Source organism: Pempheris klunzingeri, chromosome 2, assembly GCF_042242105.1.
Source record: "Pempheris klunzingeri isolate RE-2024b chromosome 2, fPemKlu1.hap1, whole genome shotgun sequence".
In the NCBI taxonomy this organism is placed as follows: Eukaryota; Metazoa; Chordata; class Actinopteri; order Acropomatiformes; family Pempheridae; genus Pempheris; species Pempheris klunzingeri.
Window position 1 is genome coordinate 3341605 of NC_092013.1, and position 25344 is coordinate 3366948.

The 25344-nt window shown below is 45.2% G+C and overlaps 2 protein-coding genes across 5 annotated transcripts in view; both read right to left on the reverse strand.

Moving 5' to 3' along the window:
* ndrg3a (ndrg family member 3a) overlaps positions 1-9281 on the reverse strand; it is a 36238-nt gene extending 26957 nt beyond the window's left edge. Inside the window, exon 1 of one of the 2 annotated variants that reach the window (XM_070844231.1) lies at positions 9178-9281. The gene's annotated coding sequence lies outside the window, so the exon portion shown is untranslated. The remainder of the gene's footprint in view (positions 1-9177) is intronic. The other variant, XM_070844239.1, reaches the window with a different exon arrangement.
* A 2063-nt stretch (positions 9282-11344) lies between these two features.
* On the reverse strand, positions 11345-24450 carry phf20a (PHD finger protein 20, a). 3 transcript variants are annotated; one of them, XM_070844211.1, is made up of 17 exons: positions 24293-24450; positions 22333-22439; positions 21478-21649; positions 21119-21203; positions 20630-20706; positions 19926-20520; positions 19729-19779; positions 19365-19634; positions 18914-19108; positions 18681-18776; positions 17907-18062; positions 17307-17488; positions 17118-17217; positions 15438-15633; positions 14877-15318; positions 13316-13496; positions 11345-12721 (listed from the first exon to the last, which is right to left on the reverse strand). In XM_070844211.1, the coding sequence occupies exons 2-17, from the start codon at positions 22413-22415 to the stop codon at positions 12579-12581; spliced, it is 3024 nt and encodes a 1007-aa protein (XP_070700312.1). In that variant the 5' UTR covers positions 22416-22439; positions 24293-24450; the 3' UTR covers positions 11345-12578. The 3 variants fall into 3 exon arrangements, with proteins under 3 accessions (XP_070700312.1, XP_070700320.1, XP_070700325.1); XM_070844219.1 differs by lacking the exon at positions 24293-24450 and adding an exon at positions 23237-23440; XM_070844224.1 differs by lacking the exon at positions 17907-18062.
* Positions 24451-25344: the final 894 nt, after the last annotated feature.

Sequence of the window (25344 nt, forward strand, 5' to 3'; positions counted from 1 at the left end):
CCACTGTAGCTGCCCAGGCTTCAGTGTTTCCATCATATGTATTTGGCTGCTTCAGAGGTTTATGCTGCACAGTAACTCAGTAACTCAAACCAACCGACCAACACGGGCAGCGCTCGACCAGCAGCTCCTGTGGGGTAAAGTTTCTGGTTTTGTCAATGGAGTTTGGTGGCTTCGAGGAGAGTGATAGAACAGCTGTGTCTGTTTAAACAAAGAGGATCTTCCAGGTCTATCTCTGTGTGGATCTTTTCCATGATGCTGTCAGACACTTGAGCCCGTCAGAAGCAAAAACAAGCTCTTTTGGTGGACACACTCTGATCAGGTGCAGTTTCACCAAAGCATTATGTTGCAGCCATTGCTGAGCTGCAGGCCGAGACAATCTTAGTGGATCAATTCCAAAACATTTTGTACCTGCTTTGCCATTTAGACACTAAAATATGTCACAATAGGGCCCAGGTTTAACAACCCTAGTTATCTTTTAATGGGTGCTGGGACATACCTTAACGGGCAGAGTCCATCAAGAGACCCGGCCCTTAATTTGGCACACAGCTACTGGCAGTTAGCGCCTCAATTCCAGTGAGAGGAAATGGTGTTTTCTGCCTGTCGGCTTTCTCTGAGAGCCAAATTATTCTAATGATAGTTCCTATCACAGAGGAGCATGCCTGTCCTCCGGTGGAGCCTCGGCGTTCAGGCAGCACTTCACCGGGCATCACATCACTACAGAAAAATAGGCCAGGACAAATTCCAGAGATAGTGCCCCTCCGCCAACAGCCCCACGTCTATGTCCGCCCTTCTTTATGTGCAAGGTTTCCTGTCACGGCTACAAACACACGGAGACAACTCATCCCAGCACAGTTGGCCCTGCTCTCAGACTGGGAGACTTTTCCATCCGGGGGAACGTTACTAGAAATTTCTGTCCAGCTTTTCGTAACGAGGCCAAGTCTGTGTTTACAGTTCCCGGTCTGCGGAGGTAGCAATCCCGCCGGAGTAAAGCTAATGGACTGTGACATGGCTCAGTTCCAGATTATTGCTCTAACCCGGGCCGTTTGGTAAGAGAATTAGAAGAAGGAAATCCATTTGTTTGGTGTTTCAGCCCCTCCACACCACCGCCCCCACCTCCTTCGTCAGGTCAAAAACAAACTTGGGTGACAGGAAGAAGGCGAGGCGAGGGAATCTGATCTGACGTTTGCTCTTTTGTTTTCCATCATGGAAACGCTGACCTATAGCAGAGAGCCTCCCCTGCTGATACTGTCAGCAAGCACACACAGCTGAACGAGCACAGAGACAGCACACACTCACACACACTCACACAACTCCCCATGCTTCACGTCTACTTAATTAAATGACAGCTTGCTCTCCTGAGGCCCCATCATCCTCCTCACAGCTTCTAAGGTTCTCCTGATACTCGCTGATGATTCTTTTCTGACATAAAACTATGATAAGACATCTCTCTGATGTCTCTCGCTGTCACGGCTCTATCAAACCGGTCTATTCTAATCCAGTAGCTCACCTCAAAATGTGGAGCAACATCCACCTCTGGTTTTGAAACCTAAACTGAAATCAGTCGGCTTTGGAAGCGTCGAGATACGATCGTGCCCAGGAGTGAATGGAGATGGGCATTGTTAGGATTTTAACAGCACTACTGCTCTTACCAACACTGAGCTGCTACTTTCACAGTACTCTTCTCTTATCTGTCACTTTTGTTATTTATTTTTTTTAATAGAACTTGAATAACGACCTCACGATTGTGCGTCTCCACCAACCGCTCAGATATCAGTTTACATCCAAGATTAGTGTCAACAATTCAGGATCCGACCAAATGTGACATAAGATCTTCCTTCTGTTACCAAAGTATGATGTTAAATACCAATCAGAAACAGTGAGGCTGACCTTTAAGCTGTCATAACTTCATCATTATGTCCTAATGGACTAATGAGTTACGACCAAAACATGCTTTGTAACCTTTGACCACCAAACTCCTGAGCCCAAGTGGAGTTTTGTGCCGAATTTGAAGAGATTCCCGCGAAGTGTTACTGAGATATTGTGTTCACGAGAATGAAAACTTCGCCGGAGCAGATGCATCAAAAAAACTCTACAAATTAAGAAACAGCGTTAACATTTCAATTTAATTAACTCCACACGGAGGTGCAAGATAATATTTATGAAGCACGATTAAATAGCAAATCTATTTTTGTAATTTCTGCAGTCCGGCGTCAGAGTTTATCAATACTACAGTCTTTAATAATTTAGCCCTGTTTAATACCAGGTTTCAGTCCTCATCCCTCTGTATAAGTTCTCATGATGGATGTACTGAACGCACACAACCACTGATGAGATGGCAAAGCAGAACTAATGTCTTTTTGGTCGCAAAGACAAAAGGAAACGGGAGATATGCAACTCGATCTGCCAGAGAGGCTATTTTAAGACAGTTATTAAGAGAAACAAATCTTCCTCCTCAAACACCAACCTCTGTATTTGATCCCTGCAGGATTAAAAAGGTCTAATAAATGCTAAATACTGCATTACTATAATTGACTCATCCCCTCTTTGGAAAAAAAAACCGATTCTGAAGGCAGACTCACTCTGTCACTACCACATTTAATATCCTGAGCCTCCGGCCGGCCATAACTCAAGATCAAGTGATAAAAATGTTGGAGAGGTTGAACTTGGACTGGACGTAGGATATTATACACACACACACAGGGACAATAACGCAGGTGCTGCTGTGAAGGTATAACACACACACACACACACATCTAATGGCATTTGTGCCTGGGTGGAGACTGGTGACCTTGTCTTCTGGGTCATGATGTTCATTCGTAGTGTGCTCGTCTTTGTCTCTTCAAAACATAATGAGCCGCGCAACTGCAGCTTCTTATAGAGGAAATCCTAAGCTGATGGTCCATCACTTGAATGTTTTCATGTGTGTGTGTGTGTGTGTGTGTGTGTGTGAAGAAAAGCCTGGCTCATCAGCAAAGATACTCACTGGCACGTAGCAGCCACTGCACTGATCTGCCTGCCAAAAGGGGGGCCCCGCTCTCCACACACCCAAACCCTGACCTCCATACTCAGGCAGGATTGGGGACAGCCACTGTTGCACTCACAGAAACACACACATGCATGCTTAAACAGGCACGTAACCACCACACACACACACACACACACACACACACACACACACACACAGTAACACGCCTCTGATCCTGCAGTGTGAGACCCCTCTCACTGCTCTCCGAGGGCTTTTAAAGAATTACATTATTCCTTGAGGGGCCACTTTATCTGCTAATGGTCTTATGGGATTAAAGAGCAGAGCATCTGACTGTATTGATTTATAACCACATATCTATCGGCATCACCAGCGATGCTTCACCTCTCACACGAGTACAGTTGCCGGAGAGTCTCAGACTCTCTCTCTCCAGCTCTACGGTTTGTAAAATTATTTGTCCTAACTTCCCGCGGCTGCACAAACACAGACCAAGACACCAGCAGTCATATTTTCCACTGGGTGGTGAAGTGATGTTTCGGACCAACAAACTGGAAACTCAGTTTATCCATTAGTCCTGTGTCAGACAAGGAAGTGTACATAGCAGTTATGAATGTTGAATGTGTGTGAAAGGCCTTGTGTGTGTGTGTGTGTGTGTGTGTGTTTGTGTTTGTGTGTGGGCGCAGCTGGGATGTGAGTCAGCCCTCCCATGTTCCTCCATGCTCCCTGTATTGTAGTGTTTCGGTTTTCATGTATTTGTAAAGAGGTGGTCACGGCAACAAGCTGCATATATCGATTGTGAGTGAGTGTCGTGAGATGAGCTGAGGCCGAAACCTTTGAGCGCATGTCCAGAATACGTTGGTGAAGCTGAGATTAGTTAACTTGGTCCTGAAGATTTGAGTGTGTTTGGCTATTCAACATTAACTCTGATCCCCCCAATCCTCTCTTATATTGGACTAGAAACTAATACTGGACAGTAAACCAACATTTACAAAGAGAGAATAATCTCTTAATGCCATAAATTCTCTCATATTGGTGTTGCTTAAGACAAAAATGCCAAATTCATGTAATATACTTATTACAAAGTGAGAACACCTGTGTAGGCGTGACGGACCCTCAGCTGTTTTTATATACTGTGTAATGACAAAGACAAAATAATACACACTTATGTGCTTTTGAGGTAAATGTAATAATTTTATTATGATAAAAAGGTTTTAGGTCCCTTCATCCAGCCCTGCAACAACAAGACACTCATGGCTCTTCATAACAGGATCTAAGTGGTCTGAACAATGGCAATATAGAATATAATGTGCTGCGACACACACACACACTCATGAATGATGTGTTTCATGCACATAATACGCTGCCATCCTTTCAAATGATGATAAACAGACGACTGAGAGAATGGCGATACAGACAGCACTTCAGATAGCCGCGGCTACATGACACACATCATCAATAAATCAATACGCACTAGCACAGGCAGGTCTCACACAAAGGAAGACGTGGAGGGAGGGGGAGGTAAAAGGGAAAAATATATATATCACCACCACCACCACTAAGGGGGGTGCTTAGAGGCAAATGAGTCTTGATAAATCTGCTGTGATAGGTCAGAGCGAGGTGTGAGCCCGGCTGGCTGAGCTGCTCCTGGTATCTGGCTATAAATAAGCGTGAATGGCCGGGCCTGTCGGCTCTGCACTCAGTGCTGCTAACAGAGTACCTGCCCCTACTCCGCCACGCTAGGCTAGCTGCCGCTCAGTCTGTGGGGATTTCCTCTGCCATGCTCACTTGAGCAGACAGCACAGAGAAAGACAAAGTGCAAGAGAGATGCTCTGTGTGTGTGTGTGTGTGTGTGTGTGTGTGTGTCCAGGGCCCCAGCTGGCTGACGTGAGCAGGCAAAGTTTCCAGAACAGCGGAGTCCTGGAGGCTCAGCAGGATCTGTAGACCGCGGTCAGACTGGCCAAAGGACAGCTGTGGAGGCGGCAGCAAGACCATCTGTGTAGCCCGGCCACCATCACACACACACACACACACACACACACACACACACACACACACACACACACACACACACACACACACACACACACACACACACACACACACACACACACACACACACACACACACACACACACACACACACACACACACACACACACACACACTCGCACGCACGCACGCACTTCTATCTTTGTGAGGACACTTCATTAACATAATGCATTCCCTGGACCCTTACCCTTACCCTAACCTTAACTTAAGCCTGATTCTAACCTTTACCTTAAGACCAAACCTTAACCCTCAAACGGCCATTTGAAGTTGTGAGGACCGGCCAAGATGTCCTCACTCTGCTGGTGAAAATCGGGTTCTGGTCCTCACTATGTAGGACGGTACAAGAACACACACTCACACACCCCCCACACACACACACACACACACACACACACACACACAGACCCCACACACAGAGACACAGAGACACATTCTCACACACACACACACACACACAGACACACACACAGACACACACACACACACAGACACAGACACACACTCGGCTCAACAAGCTGGATGGAAACATTAGACACCACGTCCATAAAACTTTAACACAGCAGAGACATGAGAGCCCTGGTGCCCAGAGATAGAGAGGAACCTCTGCCTGTGAACACGATGAATCAGTGTGAGGAGGCCTGTTGCCTCACAGGAACACAGCCTCTGCTAATGGAGCCATCCATGTGGCCGGCGTGGCTGTCACAGTGACTGATGACTGACGACTTAATCTCCCTCTGAAACACAGAGGTAGCTCCTCTGGCGCCTTCCCTCGTCAAAGCACGCCGTGGAGGTCGGCGGTGTCCTTGGCAACCACGGGGCCCCTACCGCCTCCCCTCCACCTCACATCCATCCCCTCCATCCCCACCCACCCTCCCCATCCTCGGCTCAGCTTGTGGCGCCGCTGAAATCGAATGACCTTTTTCACCATCATTTACATAAAGTCACTCTCTTCTCATCGCAGCAGCTTCCACTGGGCTCCCTGGTCGTCCTCAACTTTCAGGGGAGCATCAGTCGGCAGCACGCCGTTTACACATGTGACACATGCAAGTCACGACTCACGCTGAGCTGCACACACACACACACACACACACACACTCAGCAGGGAACCCAGGGTTTGATGATTGGGACTTTACGCATCATCTCTGTCTGAATTGAACTGCTTCGTGCAGGATGGCTTGCCAGGGCACCGCCACAGTAACAACCACTAAACCACTCCACTCTCCTGGGTGTCCCCTGGATTTGTGAGAGCCTGTGAATATGGTCGCATGCTGCTTTGCATGTTTGGATTTTTTTTTAAAAAAAAGAAGAGCTTTGCGTGCGATGTGCTCGCTTATTTGTATCTGTGACGAATTAGGATTTGTCTCAGAGGAGAGCTGGAACATCCTCTTTCATGCTTCCTCTCACACACACATTCATGACACCAATGTAATAGCAGTAATACGGCAGAAGCAGGTTTTTCTTACTCTAAAAAGGAGGAGCTGTAGTAAAGAGACGTGCCACGACAACCCTTCCAAGGACTTAAAAGAACAGAGGAAGAAACGTATGCAGAGGCTGATGAAGGGGGGGAGGCTCTTTAAATATCTGGCCCTAAATGAGCAGCGGCACTGAAGGACAGTCCGGGGCATGCGGAGGTCCGGCTTGGCTCTCATCCAACACTTTGGATCAACAAGCCTCCCACCTGTGCTCTGCCTCTCCTCGGTGCCACCTGCTGATTTCACTTGCCGACGCCGAGAAAGAGTGTTTTATCCTGCAGTAGAGAAAGACCGTCTTTGCATGTGCTGCTCTGTTCGGCTCGGGAGAAATTTAAGACGCTCACCTGGAACAGAGGCGCGTGTGCAATCAGCTGTTTTCGCTCCGAAAGCTCGAAGCTGCTGTGCAGAGGCCTGGCGCTGTAACTGTAGGCCTGGCACAGCTTAAATTACAGATGCAGCTCAGTTACAAAAACACAGCAGCAGCTTCAGCAGCAGCATCCAGAGCTGCAGGCGGGTCAGACTGAGAAACAGACACGTCAAATATGGTGTGACCATGATTTCATCCAGAAACACTCAGTGCCTCAGCACACCGCTGACTTAAAGACGACAGGAGGTGTTTCCAATTATGAGAGGAGGTCCCTGTGAACGTCCACGTCCCGGCGCAGGTTAGGTTTTGCCCTGAGGGGCTGCAGAACAAACAGACACAGAAACACTGAGGCCGACTGTCAGCACGGAGGCTTAATTATTATCATTACTGTCTGCATCTCTCCAGTGAGCGTTGTTCCCTGACATTTATCCCCTCCAATCCTGCAAGAAACCCTCTTCCACACAAGAGCATGTCTCACTCTTTATGCACTCTGTAATCCCTCTAATAAATTACGCGTACATCATAATAAAATAAAAAAAAGGTGTCTTGACATTTGACATTTGGAAACCCACTTGACATCATTCCCTTGTCGTGTTGAAGCAACGTAAAGCACAGCACTGTTGCATGAAGCTGCCTCTGTGTTCGCTCTGGATGCTCACGTGCGTTTGTTTTACTTTCTCAGAGCACTTGTGGAAGATGGAGGAGGAGGGGAAGAAAAAAAACTTGATCAAGATCCCAGCAGGGACAACGTTCGGCTTAATGAACAACCAGAGACACTCCCATCAGTTAGGCAGCAGGCTTTCACTGTAATAATCAACCAGACCAACGACATGGCAGTAAACCTCAAACTGCACCACCACCTGCTCCTTCAACCCAACAAGACCGGTTTAACGACCACCTTGCAAGAAGGCAGCCCCTTTGTTAACAGATCTCTATCCACTAACAGATCTCTATCCACTAACAGATCTCTATGCACTGGATCTTCCCCTTTTTACTGACTGAGTGTTGTGAGAGACAACAAATGTCCGCTTGGTGTTTGTTGTGTAAGCTCCGTTCAAGCCTGAAGGACCACGTGACACCGGTGAGGGGAGACAGACAGGACCACCTGAAGTCAACCCCACGACACACGAAACTACCACATATTGAAACTTAAAAACTACCAGATACCAGAATTAAGGCTTTGACACGCACACAGTGTGTCTACGAAGGTTATGACGACCTTCTCCTTCGTGGAACATCTCCTGTAACTCCATTTAATTTGACATCAATGTTGTTCCTGGTAGTTTTACTGGGGAGCTTTTAAAATACACCCTGAGATGACAATGGTTATTTTTTAGTGAGGGAGGGAGGAGGGGGGACACCTGATGCCACTCTGTCACACTTCCCACCTGTGTGACCTTCGCGTGGCCGCCGGTGACTTTGTCATCCATCACGAGGCGTCTGAACACCTGCTGCAGCTACATCAGCGTGATTGATCCGATTGATTATTATGATGATGATGATGATGAAGGATCTTGCCTGCAAAGTCTAGACTGTGGAGAGTGTTTGGACAACAAACGTGCAGAATAAAAAGGTGCATCATGTGCAGTGGCAGCGTGAGAGCACGCACACAGCTGTGGGGCTGCCTCACAGCTTTAATGTGCAAAACATGAAAATCTGATTAATAATCCTCAAATAAATCTAATAGTACAACTTGTTTATTACTATTCTGAAGGAGGAGTTCAGAAGTTAGGCCTGGTATCACTTGTATATAGGGTTAACAGGCATTCCTGCAGGGATTGTAGGTGTTAAGTTTGTATTGAATCACTGTAATAAATTCGCCACTCTTCTGGCCCTGTAATTCTCGATGTTAGGCATCGTGACTGTCCCGGTTTTCCTGATTAAATGTCTGTTGGATAAGTTATTATTTACAGGGGACATCATGTAACAGGAAGCAAACTACTACCAGGACGTAACTGCGCTGACAAAATGAAGAAACACGGCGTGAAAACAGCCGATGTGTCGCATCACTGTGGAGGCAGAGAGGAGCAGCGACGAACTCCATTCAATTTATCTGCGGTTTTAGGAAACAACCGAACCTCTCTGGTTTATCGAGGAGCGCTACCGCTGGATTCACCGCTGTTTCAACGTGGTTTTTAATTGGCACAACATCGGCTGCCACCATTCCGCCAACAAACGAGGCGATGTGCGGAAAAAAAAAGCAGCGTGAACAGGTTGGGAGATCCAGCGAGCGGAGAGATAATCTCCTGTGGCATCGGGAACATCTGTACGCGGTAAAAACGGGAAAACACGGATGTGAGACTCACCTCGTCGGTAAAATAAGTGTCCGGTGGGCTCCAGTCAATTCCTCTGAGGGTATATTGTTGGATATAAACGGCGATAAGTGTATTTTTCAGTGTGCAGTACACGCCGCTCCAGCCTGCCGCTTCCTCGCCTCTTCAACTAGTATTTCGATGTGACTCTGGGCGGAACTACACGCTGCGTCTGAGACACCCGAGCAGCCAATGGGAGGAGGAGGAGCTGCGCACAGATAGGAAGAGGCGGAGCGGCAGGCAAGAGGTCTCACTCTGCCCACAAATAACGGAGACGAAGACACAAGGTACGGAAGCGCATTAGGGCCAAACAGGAGGAAGGTTTTTTTTTTTGTATTTTTGCTTTTTGAGAATAAAAACGGGAATAAAATCAAACTTTATTTAAACTCATTATTAGTGACAGGCATTAGGAAAAATAGGATCTTGTCTATCTATAAATTTCAGTATTTGTTGTAGGCATAGAAAGAAATAAGATTTTTTTTTTGTCCTCTTTATTTGTGAGAATATATATCAGAAATTTCAGTCGTGACTTAATGTGAGAGGATATAAATCAGAGGAGGATTTTACTATTATTTTTATTATTTTGAGAATAAAGTGTAATTTTCAGTGTTTGTGTCATATATAAGAGGAAAAATAAACCAGTGGATATTTCTTTTTTTTTCTGTCTTTTTATTTTTTAAAGAATAAATATGAAATTTCAGTACACACACGAGTAGAAATAAATGAGGATTTTACTATTTTTTATTTTTATTTTTTATGTGAACTAAGCCTTATGTTTTGACAGTTAAAGTCAAAATGTCAAGAAGTATAATATTTTAATAATTAATATTCTTATTTTTATTTTGAGAATTAAGTGTAGCTTTCAGTGTTCGTGTCACATAAGAATTAAATCAGAGGATTTTTCTACTTTTTTATTTTTAGTCAACTGTTAAATCGAATTGTCAAGAATAGTTGAAATTTCAGTACTCTAAGTGATAACTCGTGGTTTTTCCTCATTGTCACAACTTAAATCTTAGAAATTCAGATTTGTTTTACCCTTATATACTGTCGTAGTGTTTAAACTGCACTCAGAGCCAAATATAAAATGATTTTATTCTCGTTCCCAACTTCCAGAGCAGCTTTAGTCTTTGACAGGACACGTCTGACCTGAGAGGGAGGGGAGATGATTAAATCTATTTATCTTTCTATGAAGGTTATTTCTGTCGTCGCGTCACGAACATGTTGGCTCAACGCTAGACAAGTTCTTCACGACGGGTAATTTGATAGAAAATCCTTTTCCCCAGCTCCTCTGTCCGCCACACGCCGCTGGCTCAAATTTGAGAGATTAACTGATTAGAAATCCCATCAAGTTTCTGTTTTTCAATCTGATTATGTAACCGCACAAATCGGCTATGCAATAAAAACATATTACATCAAAGTATCCACACAGTCTCCAAACAGGAAGTTCTTTCAGTCTGTTCAAATATACAGCAGGTGAGCTACACTTTTTTTATCCTTCCTTTTATTTTGTATTATCCCTTTTTCTTTTTCTTATTGTCTTATTGAGTGGAGTCATACCTGTTAATGTCTCTAATGTCATTATGACGCCGAAATGTTTATTATTTTTGTATTAATGTCACATTGTGAGGGACATTAATACAATAAAGAGAAAAAGAATTCATGCGATTTCTTTTCCCTTTTTTTGGATGTTTTCTTCTTCGTACAGTTCCCTTTAAACTGTCATCACTGCTGTTTTCTGGCTCCTCTACAGACCGACCACACAGCACATCTCACTTTAGAACGCGGCCAGCTGCATTTCACACACATTCATCACTGTTAAACACTTGGTTTTATAGCACGGTTGTTGTTTTTCCCTCTTTTTTTAGCTCTTGTTTACAGTTAATTTATTCTCTTTGGCTTATAACCAGGACCTGAGCCCTTCACTTTGTACCATCTCATGCTGGCGTGACAATAAAGACCCCTTGAATCCTTGAAAACATTTCCTGTGGAGCAGTTTTACTCCGCTTCACCCTCATTTCAAGCCGATTGTGCAACAAATCAGCTGCGAACACACACACACACGTTACATCAAACTGAGCCGAGTGTGTGAATGACGCAGCCTTTGACTTCACTGGCGACGGCGGGGAAAATAGGAGGAGAGGGGACCCAGCATGTGCCAATAGTGAGTAATAACAATGAGTTTATTTATGTACCAGCAAATCTGTTTGCATTGTTTTTGACATTTCCCTGCTTCTAAGCCAGACAAGTTACAGTACAGTAGTATACAATATCTGAATTTGGAGAATGTTTTCAATAAAGAGCACATTTTTTTTTTGAATAACATATTTACAAACAACCAAAATACTGTAAAGAAACACATGAAACAGAAAAAAAAATAAAGAAATTTACAGGTTTTCTTCTATTTGTCACTGACAAAGCACAAGATGCTAAGGTTAAGAAAAGTCCACGTTACAGTCTTCAGTGAATTATAGGTCAAGTGCTACAGCGACGACAAATGCGAGAACGAATTGAGGTCGAGGGACTGACGAACACGTAAAGATCAACTGATAAAACTGGTACACTGATGACGGGACTGTTGGGGAGAGAAGCGTTACAGCTTAAGACAGAAAAAAGGAACAACAGAAATCACACGTATAACTGAAAATAAGATGCCTTTGATTCCAGACGAAAATAACTTCACAGTGTAGAATAAAACAAACCCCTTGAGCAGGTCAAGAACAGAGCGGATTATTTTTGTACGGCGCCGTCACGCTCGATGTCTTCAAGTTACCGTCTGTCCGCACTTGGAGCGAGTTTCGACGCATGAAGAGTGACTAAAACTGAACTTTGGGACGCGGTTGAATCAGAAACGGTGACTGTTTGACTGAAAGTGTGTCCAAAGAGCATTGCGAAGAGGCCGCGTGGGCTCATTGCAATTTTGATTATAAAGCGTCTGCATGTAAAGCACTGTGTACTGTACTGAGAGACAGGGCGACCTTAAGCAGTAGCTCAGACAAAAGGCATCCGTAAGGTTTAGAGTTGCATGGGAACCACAGAAGTGTAATCTGGTCCTAAAAGGATTTTCTCCTGCATTTACGAGGTTACTTTTTGTGTTTAATCCTGATTTAAGATGCCGACTTTCCATAAATGTTCATATAAATATTCTTATATGACACTGGCTGGTTGTAGCGTCAGATTCCACAACACACAACCTTTAGGAAAAACAAAAAGGAAAAACAAGAAGAGGAGGAGGAACAGCAGCAGACGTCAGGTCAGAGGGAACCTGCCGAGAGTCTTGCACTTGCGTTGCTGTCGTCATCTTTGCAGCCGGAGAGACCGGAGATCCTCCTCCGCTGCCCTGTTCCCGCATGCCGTGTGGGAGGAGGTGGGGGGGTGGCTGCTGCTCTCCGGCGCCCTCATGTGGAGCTGTACAGGGCGATCTGCTGCACCTTGCCCAGCTGTGTCAGCAGCCGTTTCATGCGGTGTTTGAGCTGAGGCAGCCGGGCCAGCGGTTCAGGAGGCTCCAGCTCCCCGGTGTAGTCCAGCCAGCTCTCCAGCACTGAGGAGGACGAGCAGAGGGGAGGGGGGGGGGTGAGCTCGTGGTTACACCTGATGGGGTTTCTTTTTACCCCCACAGACTCCTCCTATCCTCTTCCCTCTCACACAAACACACCATCTGAGCCCAGAGGGCAGCAACTCAGAGCTAAAGCTAACGTTACGACTCTGACGGCTGTGTAACCTGAACCTGCTTCATCCTGCAGCTTTAGCTAATTTAGCTTTAAGGGGAAAAAAACTCTTACTTTAAGGTTTCTTGGCTGTTTTGTGTGAGTTTTTCTGTTCAGTGCTGTTGGTTTCTACTATCCTGGCTTGTGTTACGTTGATGTGAGCATTCAGTATTCATTTCAAAGAACTGGTTATTAATTAATTTGAGATTTTAAATTTCAACATCAGAAAAAAAACGATCTTTTGAAGGTTGATTTAAATGTTTCAATACCAATGAAGGCCATATCTTTCTTTAAAGTAATGAATTCCATGCCTTAAAGACTTAAAGGCATTAATAGAAACCTCAGTATAATGTTACTCCCCATGGCTGCTAACATGAACCAACTTTATGGATCACAGAGAAATCTTCTGTGGCCACCACAGGTCTTACCGTCCAGCTCCCGCTCTATGAAGTCCATCCTGTGCGAGACCTCGTCCTGGACTGCATCTATGTGGTCCAGCAGGTTGATCTGCCGCTGCTGATGCTGCCTGCTGTTGTCCGCACACTCCGCAGGGTCTCTCCCACCCTCCTCCTTCGCCTCAGCCTGCGACCAAGAGCCACCGAAGGAAGCCTGGAGACATTCAGGTGAGATTTCCATCACAACCGGGTTTAGACGCTGTTCTAAGAAGGTTACAGGTATGAGCAAGTTCTTTACATTTAAGACGTTTTAATACCATTGGTTAATTCAATTTAAGGCCAGTTTTGCAGTGAAAACACTCTTCTGAGTAGCTTTGAAGCCAAAACGCTATGAGACGAGTTCAAATTCAACTTTGCACCAATTTCACTGAAGATTAAAAGCACATTCTGCACTTAGAGTGGATTTCAGACTGCTTACAGCATTCACTAAACTAATATTTAAGATTTGCTTCCCAAACAGATTTTAAGACATTAAGACTTTTTAATGACTGTATTCAGGCACAAGAGATAAAAACAACCACAAGGGGAAAGTTACATCATGATCGATGGTCTTACCTGGTAATTCAAAATGTTGTGTCTACTGTATAAATGTGTTGCCTGCGCCGCTAACAGCAGTTAAAAATCTGACTACGTTCAGCAGCTTTAAATCACCTCACATGCAGAAAGAATTGATTAATTCAACATCGTTTTGGCAGCTGGTGCAGAGTTTTGGTCCAGACTGCGACAGTCTCTGGTGGTCATCTTCTGCTGAGGCCGTGGTCGGATTTTTTAGTGCCATCAGACGACAGATCAACTAAAAGAGAGCTTCTATTTTCTCTGTTTATAACTTATGAAGATGTGTTTTCCAAAAAACAGCCTGTGTTTGTTTTGACAAAAATACTTTCAGTGTATTTTCAGAGATGACTTTAGAGAAAAAGGAAAAATGTTTGAGTGTTTACGCTCATTTCAGTGCGTTAAACAGCATCACAGCTTTATTCTTATTTTTTAATATCAGCTCTAACTTCTGGCTTTTTCTTAACGTACAGTATTTGTTGAAACCTTTTGTTTTATCTTTTTATATCTTCTGTTAACTTTTATAATCTTTTCTCTCTTTTATAATATAATATTTTCATTGTAAAGCGCTTTGTAGATCATCATAAATGTAAACACCCTCATCCAGGATGTCTACATGCATCAGCGGGATCAATTTAAGACTTTTTAAATCCACAGTTCAATTAAATTTAAAGCCCAATTTTGCAATAAACTAATATCTAATCTAATCTAATAATACATAGTCGTACAATGTGAAAACTATTTGTCCTGAATGATATTGATCACTACACCTGTCTTACACTGCATGTTCAATGTGGCCGAACTGTAACAGGACGACGGAGACATTTCAAGAGTTTTGCAAAACTATGAACTGGTTTTACTGAACTTCTCAAACAGGATTTAAGACTGTTTGAGACTTTTTAAAGACAATTTAAATGTAAATGTGAACTGAAGACATCTAAAGACTTTTTAAGGACCTGCAGCCTCCCTGTTATTTGCTGACCTTGTTACTGGTGCCTGTTGATTTGGGCTTGTCCGTCTCTAGCAGGCTTCCGTAGCGCTGCTCCCGCTCCAACAGCTCCTCAGTGCTTCTCATGCTGTCCTCCAGCTCTGAGCCCTGTCGGGTCTCCACCACCAGCCTCTGCTCCACCGCTGGGTAATACGCTCGAGGCTTCTGGTAGCAATGTTCACTGGTAATGTACGAGTCCTGGAAGGACGGGAAGGGGGAGGAGGAGCAGGACGAGGAGGAGGTGGCAGCTGTAGCAGCCCGGCTCAGCTTCTCCAGAGCATTGGACATTAAAATCTCGCCTCGGCTCATGTCCTCATCGGGAGTCACAGGTGACGGAGCTGCATCGCTGCTGCGGCACGAGTCGGAGGCGGTCCATGACCTCTCCAAATGCTTCCAGGGCTGCCGCCACAGCTGCAAGTCAGGGTGAGTATTGTTCCTACAACGAAAGAAAGGAAATACTAAACTGAAATCTCCCTGGACAGCAATAATAATAATAATTTTGTCATGAGCCACATTTAAATTTGACCTCTGTATATGAAACGCCTTTGCACTCACTGGAGAACGCTCATCTTGAGCTGCAGTCCGTTGAGGATCTCTACCACGTGGTGCACATCTCCCAGCAGCTGGTGGGTGGTGGTGATCTTCTTGGCGTTTTGGTGGGAGTAATTCTCTTCCAGGAAGGAGAGGCCGTACATGTGGCCGTTACTCAGCCACTCACGGTCGTACCAGTAGCGCAGACTCTGCCTCTGACCTGGGAAGGACGAACACATTGAAATTAAATGTCGTCACATGCACGGACATCTTCAGAGATTCTTTGCAAGAGGTTTTGTAGGTAAAGCTGTTGGGTGGTAGAGTCTCTCTTTGAGAGCTTGGCTGTGTCTGCAACACTTTTTGGATTAAGGGAATTATAGAGAACATTCATTATGAGGTGAAGAGTCCATACGTGTGCATTCAGACAGCATGCAGCACAACACAAGTCACAAATGTGGGACGGCTTTAGATGGGTGCACAGTTCAAATTCTCCACCTTGGCAGATCATTAGCTCTGTTAGATCCTTTTTCTTTTTTTTTAAAAGTCATTATTTTCTTAAGGTAAAACAGCAACTGTACAATCATTAATGCTAAAAAACAACGCTCAGCCCAGAGGACAATACTAAGAGCTATTTAATTCTGGTTTCTATTTTTTAGAATCAATAATGGAAAAGTAAATCTGCAGTATAAGCATTCTGAGGTTCCGCTGTGTTATTATGTGGAGTGACTCAAATTATCACTTAATCAATGGCTCCTCGCTTCCTGTAACTGGAACCATGTTCTGGTTTGTGTTTGCCAAACTGTATCCTGTTGTAAACACTCCTCTGGAAACAGGACGATGTTTTGATGCATTAAATGTACGCAAACATACATAAAGTGTGGGGCAAAAATCAGTAAAACCGGCAAATCTAATCCTTTATTGAAACAAAATATAAAAAAAGAGTTGAGAAATGTGGTTATGGCATGATGGTCGACTCCAAGAAAACTTAGACAGAGACAGTAAAAAAATAAAGAGAACATTGGGGTTTTATGATAAATAAATATTTATCATAATTTTAGATTTAGAGTAGTAATGACCTTAATCAGACACACACACACACACACACACCCCACAATAGACGAAATCCGCTAAGTAGTCAGCTTTATTTTTTATAATTATTATATATATTTTAAGGCTGTAAAACCCCTCACCATACAGTTTATACTTTTCTCAGACAGGTATTAACATTTTCTCACATTTATCTCTTGTTTGTCTCGCAAACAGGCAGCACTTAAAAGTCACACTGCTAGCGATTGAACATTTATTTAAATTTGACAAGCCGAACGCATTCTGTACTGTACAGAGACACGGCACGGAGGAGATTGATTGACGTTGGTCTACAGTCCCTTAGCCAATCGGGACGCAGAACACAATGCGTGTTCATACACTGTAAAAAAAAAAAAGCATGCAAAATTGCACTAAAAAAATCCACGAAACAGCGAGGCCGTGAAAGGTGAACTGACTACTGTATTTCAGTTTAAAACGTGATCATCCACTACTAATTGTACACGGTGTCATTTTACTTGTTGTCCACTAGATGGCAGATAACACTTTGCAGAGCAGTGTTCTCTGCCAAATTAGCCAAACACCAGTTTGATGCCAATAAATCCAAAAGATGACGGTTATTCTTTATAACTAAATGTGGTGGTGTTTCCCCGCCCTCACCTGGTGGGTCTCTGCAGATGTAGCAGGTGTATCTGTCCGGAACATTGTCTTCCAGCAGGCCCATGCAGGTACCGTGCTGCCAGCACAAACAGTCTTCACACTGAGGGAAGGACAAGTATGTTGTAGAAAAGTACAGGAAAACCTTGCAATGCCTTAAAAATAGACAAACTATTAAAAAACAAAACTCACCTGGATCATGAAGTCATTCTCTTCCTCCACCTCACAGATACACCGCACGATCTCCTGGTCACTTGTGTCCACGGCACCGGAGTCCACGCTCAGGGGAGGCGTGGTGACGTCCAAATCCACCCCGAAGTCATCGTCGCTCCACCCACAGCTGTCAGTGGACCAGTCACTGATGCTATCCTCGTCTGCAGGAACAGAGGCAAACGCCGCTATTGGTTTTTCATGGGAATCGCACAACTTCTCCTTCGACTATTCAAGTTATAAGTTGATTAAATTTCAGCTCTTGTATTATTCAACTCTACAAAATGCGTTGCACTGCGTGAGTTTTAATGAATATTTGTGGATTATATGATGAAGCAAGCCGTAGCAGCAAAGAATAGCTGAGGATTCAATCAACCAGGCGTTCCAGATAGTGCTGGTCTTATCTGTGGCAGCAGCCAGTTCAACTCGTTGCGGCGCATCACGAGCGACAACATTTGAATACCGGCTGCCGATCGAACTAAAACAACCGCATGATGGATTGAATCCAGAGGGAAGAGAGGAATGGGAGGGAAGAGGAAGCAATGTACAGTCACACACACACACAGTCACAGAGATACCCACCATCCACATGTATCTGCTCTGAGTAGCTGAATCCAGGCCTGCTGGGGTAGGCCTCTGGCTTGTGATTGTGTGAGGGGGGGGATTTGAGTGGCAAATTCAATTTGGACTGAAGACCCAATATTGAGATGTCAATATTCTCCTCACTACCTGTGTAGTCTGTTAATACAGGGAAGGGGGGGGGAAGCAGACGTAGAACAAAATGTCAACTTTGAAAATGCTAAACAAAAGGCCCATCAGGAGGTGACAAACTGTGGCACAACAAACATGGACAGGTAATAGACTTCAGAACAGTCTCAATCAATTTGATAAAATCCACACCGGCTCGTGTTTCAGGCCTTCATGAAATAATCAGTGTGGAAGGTAAACTACACATCTGTGTGCATGCCCAAACATACATGTGAACGCCAACTAGGAATGGATGAGAAATGTGTTTGGATTTCTGTTTGGATCAGTCGATATCGGTGCCGCGATGAAATCTGGCTTTTCATCGACGGCACTGTCAAGAGTACGTGAAAGCAAATGCAAGTTATGATGCAAAAGAAATTAGCTGGAGCTTTTTGATATAAAAAAAAAAGAAGGCATAAATGGAGTGACAGAGGCCCGGCGGCAGATGTGACACTTCTCCCACACACAAGAGGCTCAGCCACCACACCGAGAGGAGTGAATGGAGTACTTAATGCGTTGCAGGCTAGCCGTTTCCACAACGTCACAGCGAATGCGCATGCAGAGCAGCAGATGTGTGAGGAGGCCCCGACGCCGGGGACCTCTTCTTACCAGACTTGGCCTTCCTTTTCTTCTTCTTCTTCTTTAGTTTAATGCGGAGGAAGTCCTTCTGTTTTGGCTTCTCTTTCAGTTTGTCTTTTACAGACCCTGTTGACCATCAAGTGGCAAGTGTTAGACCTCGTCTGTGCAAAGCTAACACGGCAGTAAGCTCAATCGTCCGGTAAGACGGGAACTTAACAGTGAACGGTAATTTTTCTCAGCCCTCTTGAAAGCGCGATACTGACCAATGTCAAAGCCACTCTTGTCCGTGTCCTTGTCCTGCTGCTGGCATCCGTTCCTTTCCAGCTGGTTCTCCTTGCTCTTCTCCCTCAGCAGTGCCCTCTGCTGATGGCCCTGGGCGTTGACTACAGGTGGGGCTGATGTGCGTCTGCCTGCGGTCTTCACTTCACCACGGGAAGCTGTGGCAGCTCCAACAGAGTCTGAGAAAAATAAAAAAAAATAAAAAAGGGGGCCAATATGAGTCCAAAGCTCTGATATTTAAACAAGGCTGGAATGCAGTATTAGTTGGAGGGGATGATTAGTCATTACAGCATGTTATGATTCAGCATTTCTGATCGTGTTATTAGATAAGATGCTTCTGGTTTGAGCACTGTGGAAAAAGCTGCTGATCCAGCTTCTGGTAACATTTCTTTGTCACTTGAACTGTGACAGAAGTGAAACTAGAGAGGAACTCACGCATGGAGGCGGAGATGGTGCGCCTCCTCTTCGGGCCGTCTAAACCGGTGGCAGTGACCTGTTTCTCAGAGGCCCTGGTCTGGACGCTCCTGGTGGGGCTGCGCTCCCCCTCTGGAGGCTGCTCCTCACCGTGGTAATATTTCATATGGTAGTGAAGCAGCTTGGCCTTACGGAATGACTTTGTGCAGCCGGGAGAGCTGCACTTGAACGGGTTGTGGTCGAGATTGATGGAGAGGACGGGGGGAGGTTGGTTTTTGATAACTCGGTACACTAAAACAAGGGACAACACCAAACGCTGCGTGTAAGGAGGAGTACGATTCAAGTGATGGCTGCGTCTGTGGAATACGTTTTGAGTCATACTCACGTGGCTCTCTGCTGAATCTGTTGGGGTTGTGGAAGCCCTGCTTCCTCACCGCTATCAAAGACAAAAGATTCATTCATTCACTTAAATCTCGGGAGCATTCCCAGATGCTGTGCGAGATTTCCTGCATTCAGTTTCTCATTTTTAACCATCCTACAGATCAAATGGCACGTCTGCTGATTTACTTCATTAACACTTACGTTTCACAGGCTGTGGAGGCGGCACGTCTGCTGCGGGCTGGCAGCTTTCCGATTGGACGTTTGGCTTCTGCTCCACATCTCCATTGGACTCTGTGGTTGTCATAGAGACAGACTCCTGCTCCATCTTTGCTAACGTCTGGGCGGGCAAATCTGCGTATGGCTTGGGCGATTCTGTGTATGGCTTAGTTCCACTCTGCTCCGTTTCCACCTCCTCCTTCTTCACCTCTCCATTTAGGTGACATCTTTCCTCATTTTGTGCATCGTCTTCTTCCACCTTCACCCCGTTCATGAGTCCTGCCCCCTTTTCTCCGTCCTTGGGCTTCTTCTGATCTGCGTGCTCCGATATGTCCGCTTCCTGTTTGATAGCGGGAGCAGCCTCTACCTCTCCGTTTGTCTTCTTCTTCTCGTTAACCATCCCCTCTTCCCGTTCCTCGTCCTCACTGTTGCTGTCCTCCTCCTGGTCCGAGGTGCTCCGCCTGGCTCGCTTGTTCTTGGGACCACCGTTCTCCTGCGGCCTCCTGTCTCTGCGGGCCGGGGCCCTCCTCACCATGTTCCTCTCTGTGGACCGAGACTTCCCTCCACCAACACCACCTCTCTGTTTGTCAATAGGACAAAGAGGACGAGCAGAAAATGGCTAAATGCCAAAACATCATAGAGGCAGGGAGACTGATTCTAGATATGTACGATTTATGATCTATACTTACCTCTTTAATAAAAGGCTTCACGTGGATCCCTTTCACTGTCTGAATAACGCCATCGTAGAACTTCACAGTGTAGGATGCTGAAAGGGGGGATAAAGGAGGTGTTTTACACAAGTCCCTGCTGCTAGTCAGGCAGCTGTTTACAAACTAGCAGATACACTTCAGTTCTTTTTGTTCTCGGCGTGAGACATCCTCCTGTTTAAAGTTCTCTCATTAACAGATCTAGCTTCATGTTTTTGTCTTTGCTGTGCCAGTGAGAGAGAACATACTTTTTCTATAACTGAATGCCAGGCAATACCACAGCTTCCTTTTTGAAAACAAAAGTGACCGTTTAAGCTTTTAGACTTTGCTATTGCACAAATCTTGTACTGAAACCACACAGACTGAATAACAACAACACCTATACTGTCTCTCAGAAACTCAAAATATTACAGATCCATATATTTTAAACATTACAAGATGTGTTCAGTGCATTAAGTTATAAATACCCACCATCTTTATTGACTGAAATGACCTTAGCGGGATAGAAACGACAGTCGGACCAGCTGGCAAGAACCTTGTCATTCACATTAAAGCCCTGGAAGACGGACACAGGACACACTGTGAGCACACAGTCACCATCTCATGGACGGAGGAGCCACCATTGTCATTACAGCTTTATGAAAATGACACAGTGCTTGATTTAACTCACAAAGAAAAGCCATAGATAAGAATTTAGCTTATGCAAATAACACCCTTGTATCGCGTTTCAGCTTTTTTCTTTGGAAAGACCGATAAGGAAACCCCCCGAGCACAAGGTAACCCAGAATTTCTCCATGCAGCACAGGTCAAAGCATGAACAGAGCGCTTACAGGTATCGGAGCGTCGTCCTGCAGGCCCTGCCGCCTCAGCTGAACCCTCTCCACGGGTCTCAGGTACGGACTCGTCCACTCAAACCACTCGTCGTAGCGGTGGCTCCACTGGCGGTAATGGATCAGTACTTTTTCACCTTCGTAGTCAATCTTCTCGATGTTGGCAGCATACCTACATGACAAAAGATGCTCAGTAATTCATGATGGGGGAAGGGAGAGATTTAAGTTCCTCGTCATTCATCTCAACACATAATGATCAATACTGAAATTGTCAAACGTAAAAGAACATAATGAATCATGAGATGATGCTAAAATTAAGGAGTAACATGTTGTTACTCCCAACGTTTGATGTGAGCAATACTGAACAGTAACTAGTGCAGAGATGTTATTACTTTTTTTATTTACTTAAAAGAGACGTTAATGTTTAAAAAGGTTTACAAGTCTGTTCCAAAACACTTTAAATAACTCTGTGGTGCTTGTGACGCCACTGTCCCGTGAAAAAAAGTTCCCTTTTGTAGGCTAACAATGACCATTTTGATTTCCATACAGCCACAACAATGATGAAAACTGAATGATGCAGTTAACACGTTCATTTTTATGGGTTTCTTTATCAATCCAGATCAAATCCTGCTCGAGCGCACACACCCATCATCACCAGCTGTTGTTTAGTGTGATGCTGCAGTGAAAAGGTCTGAGGGGGCTTTCTTCACCATTTTTTTTTAAATATTTCATGGACATACAGTGCAGCTAACACAGGCCCAGAGAGGAGAGAATGGGAATTTATGAAAGGCAGGAGTGAAGGAAGTGAAAGGTTACAGGGAGGGGGGGGGGGGAATGAACGAGGCCATGACTCACCAGTTTTTGAGGCTGTCTCTGGCCTCAAGCTGAGCTCCCACCTCAAATGATATGCCTCTTCTGGTAGGGGGCGTCTTACTCATACTGCCCACATCAAGGCTCCCTTCCTGCACACACACAGACGTTAACAGATAAAGATATCAAACAAAACTGCCCCCCCCTCCCTCCCCATTTGACCTTGTGTACATTACTGGCAGAAACACTCATTGTGTCTCACATCTTCCAGCCCCTCATCTCTCACTAACAACTGGTTTTTTAACGTGAGGACTGCCGTCACAAAGCAATATAACACAGTCCAGGCTGGGAAAATATATTATTAGTGCAAATAGACACAAGCCACATATTAGAAGATGCTGTGTTTAGCGCAACAGAGTAGAAAACAAAAGGAAAGCTGATATATTATGGTGAGCCATGCCTGTCAAATGGGAGTGAGATGTGCAGCTGATACCAGATGTTCAGTGGTCACTAGTTGAGACCTGACCTGACCTAAATTAGCAATATCTCATTTAAGAATTGTCTTATTCCCCCCCCCCCCACCACCATCAATAAGGCACAAGAATGACTAAGACAACTTGTTCATAGCTTGCACTTGCTAATAGGAAGCACAGAACAATACAGCAGGCATTCATGCAAACACACATTCAGCTATTAGTCTGTTTTTTTTTTTCTTAAATTGGGTCCTTTTGTCTTTGCAGTTTGGTAAAACACGACACTGCTGATGTGCAGCCCCCTTAGCTGTAATAAAGAGCTCGGTGGTGGAGGAGGAGGAGGAGGAGGTGGAGGAGGACACCACAGAGAAAATGTCAATTCCCTCCCGATAGCAGCGCCTCTTTTGTCCGGCTGCAGAAGGCAGACGGAGACATAAAAAGCTAAATAATCAGATTATATCATTAAAACGTCTTACTGTTGTCCCGGTTATAGCAGACTGGGTTCACCATAGCGGAGACGGTGCGGAGTTTTGGGCTTTCAGTGCAGCCTGCAAACCGGATATCTCCACGCTACTCGGCCCACGTGTTTTCTCGTCAGCCGATCTCACGCATAGACACAATAGGAGACAATGGCAAAGACCCATCCGGTTCTCCGTCTGCAGCACGGGGCCACCGGGCACTGCATCACCGAGCGAACTACATCCCACCCAGTCGAAAAAAGGCGAGATTTATACAGAAACTGGGTGTTTTAGGGCCTTGCACGGAGAGCCAGACGTGCGGCAGCGGCACAGGCTGGAGTTGGTGATGCCAATCATGTGTCAGGAAACGGGTCGTGGTTATCAGTTCAAATGTGGCGAATTGGACACATATTTTGCAATTATTAATTAAATCGTATTTCTATATTTCATAGCGATATTTAGAGAAAGACGGGTCCCTACTTCCTTTTAATTCTACGCAGATATTCAGTGCAGAAAGTGCGTTGTCTCCTCCTGCTGTCGGACTATTAGCGCCTTATTGTCCGGTGTTTTATAACCAGTGGGCGTAGCGGGAGAGACCCCATCGCTACGTCAGCGCGTCGGGCAGCTACGATTGGTCGAAGGAGCCCGTGTGGGCGGGACGCTCGCCTCTGATTGGCCGCGCAGCTGTCAGTCACGGCGCTCTTCGGGGCCTCGCGCTGGGCCTACTTCTGATAGTTTCCCTGCCGTGAGCGGGCGGCGTGGACACGAAGCGCGTCAAACTTCTCCCCCCAAAAACTGACAAACCGCGGGGGCTTGAACGAGCACCCGGCCAGGAGGCACCCGGCGGGAGAGAAACGCGCCAATTGCCGCGCAACAAACGGCACAAAACGCACAAACATGACATTTAACCACCTACTTCGTCACGTTTGTTTTGAACTCAAGAAGCCGACATGCGGCGGCGGCGCCGCTCCATCTAACGCTGTTGACGCGTCCAGCAAACGGGCCTCATTCACGGTGTTTTTTAGCTCCTAGGAGCTCCGAAGCGGACAGGGGGGTACGATTCGGGGTTCCTACCTGTTCTCCAGTCACTCTTTGTCCGGTTGAGGGTGTCAAATGAGCAGCGTAATCCCTTTGAAGCGCAGGTACCGCCGCCTGTCTAACCGCTCCGGATCACGCAGTTAAATTTCTCCGTCGCCTCCACCGGCGCGGGCAGAGAGGGGCGCCGGACTGCGCATGCGCACAACACGACCCAGACCCCTCAGCCATAACAGTTTATTTCTTACCTTAGAAATGCAAAATGAGGTGGCTTTTAAATCATTTTGTTCACGTATGTTCATAAATGTGCCAAAGTGTGCAAGCAGAAGCACTTTAAATGTATTTAAATGGATCTGAATGAGCAAGTTAAGCTTTTAAACTACAAATATGGCTATTTTCACCAGTTGCATTCATCAAACAGAAGCCAACATTTGAACTTTTTATTACTCCTATCTAATTCAATAAAAATACCAGTATTCCTACCAGGATTTGGAGTCTAACCATTACTGCCGTCAGTGAACGTTGTGGTTTAAAAAGTAGGCCCACACAAATTACCATTAGATTAAATAGTGTTCCTCTTAAGTACAACACTTGTGAATCCGTCACCTCTGATCTATTGAAAATGAAAACAGTGACACTATAAACTCATGATGAATGTAACTGAATACTGCAGTAAAACCACAGTAGCATGTAAACAAGATAAAGTACAAGGCAACAGACTTCCTGTTGTACTTAAAGTAAGTCTATGAAATCACAGCAGCTCTCGTCAGTAAAAACATTTTTGTTTTGTTTTCTGTTTTGAGAACAAAAGCAGCCTAATGTCGCTGAGCGTGCTGCCATGTGTCTGTGTGTCTGTATCTATAACTCACCCAGGAACACGACTGCTGCAGGCTGACAGATGCTGCAGGAGGCAGGTTTGTGCAGTGATGTGTATGAAAGCTGAGTACGGACAGACTGGATGGGAGGGAGCGATGCCGTGTGTTTGATGAACCTTTCACCTGTGCAGCGGCAGATAAGGAGGGAATAAGACCTTCCTCACTCTGAGCAAACAGGCCCAAAAGCCTTCTTTGCAAAGCAAATGAGTCAAATTC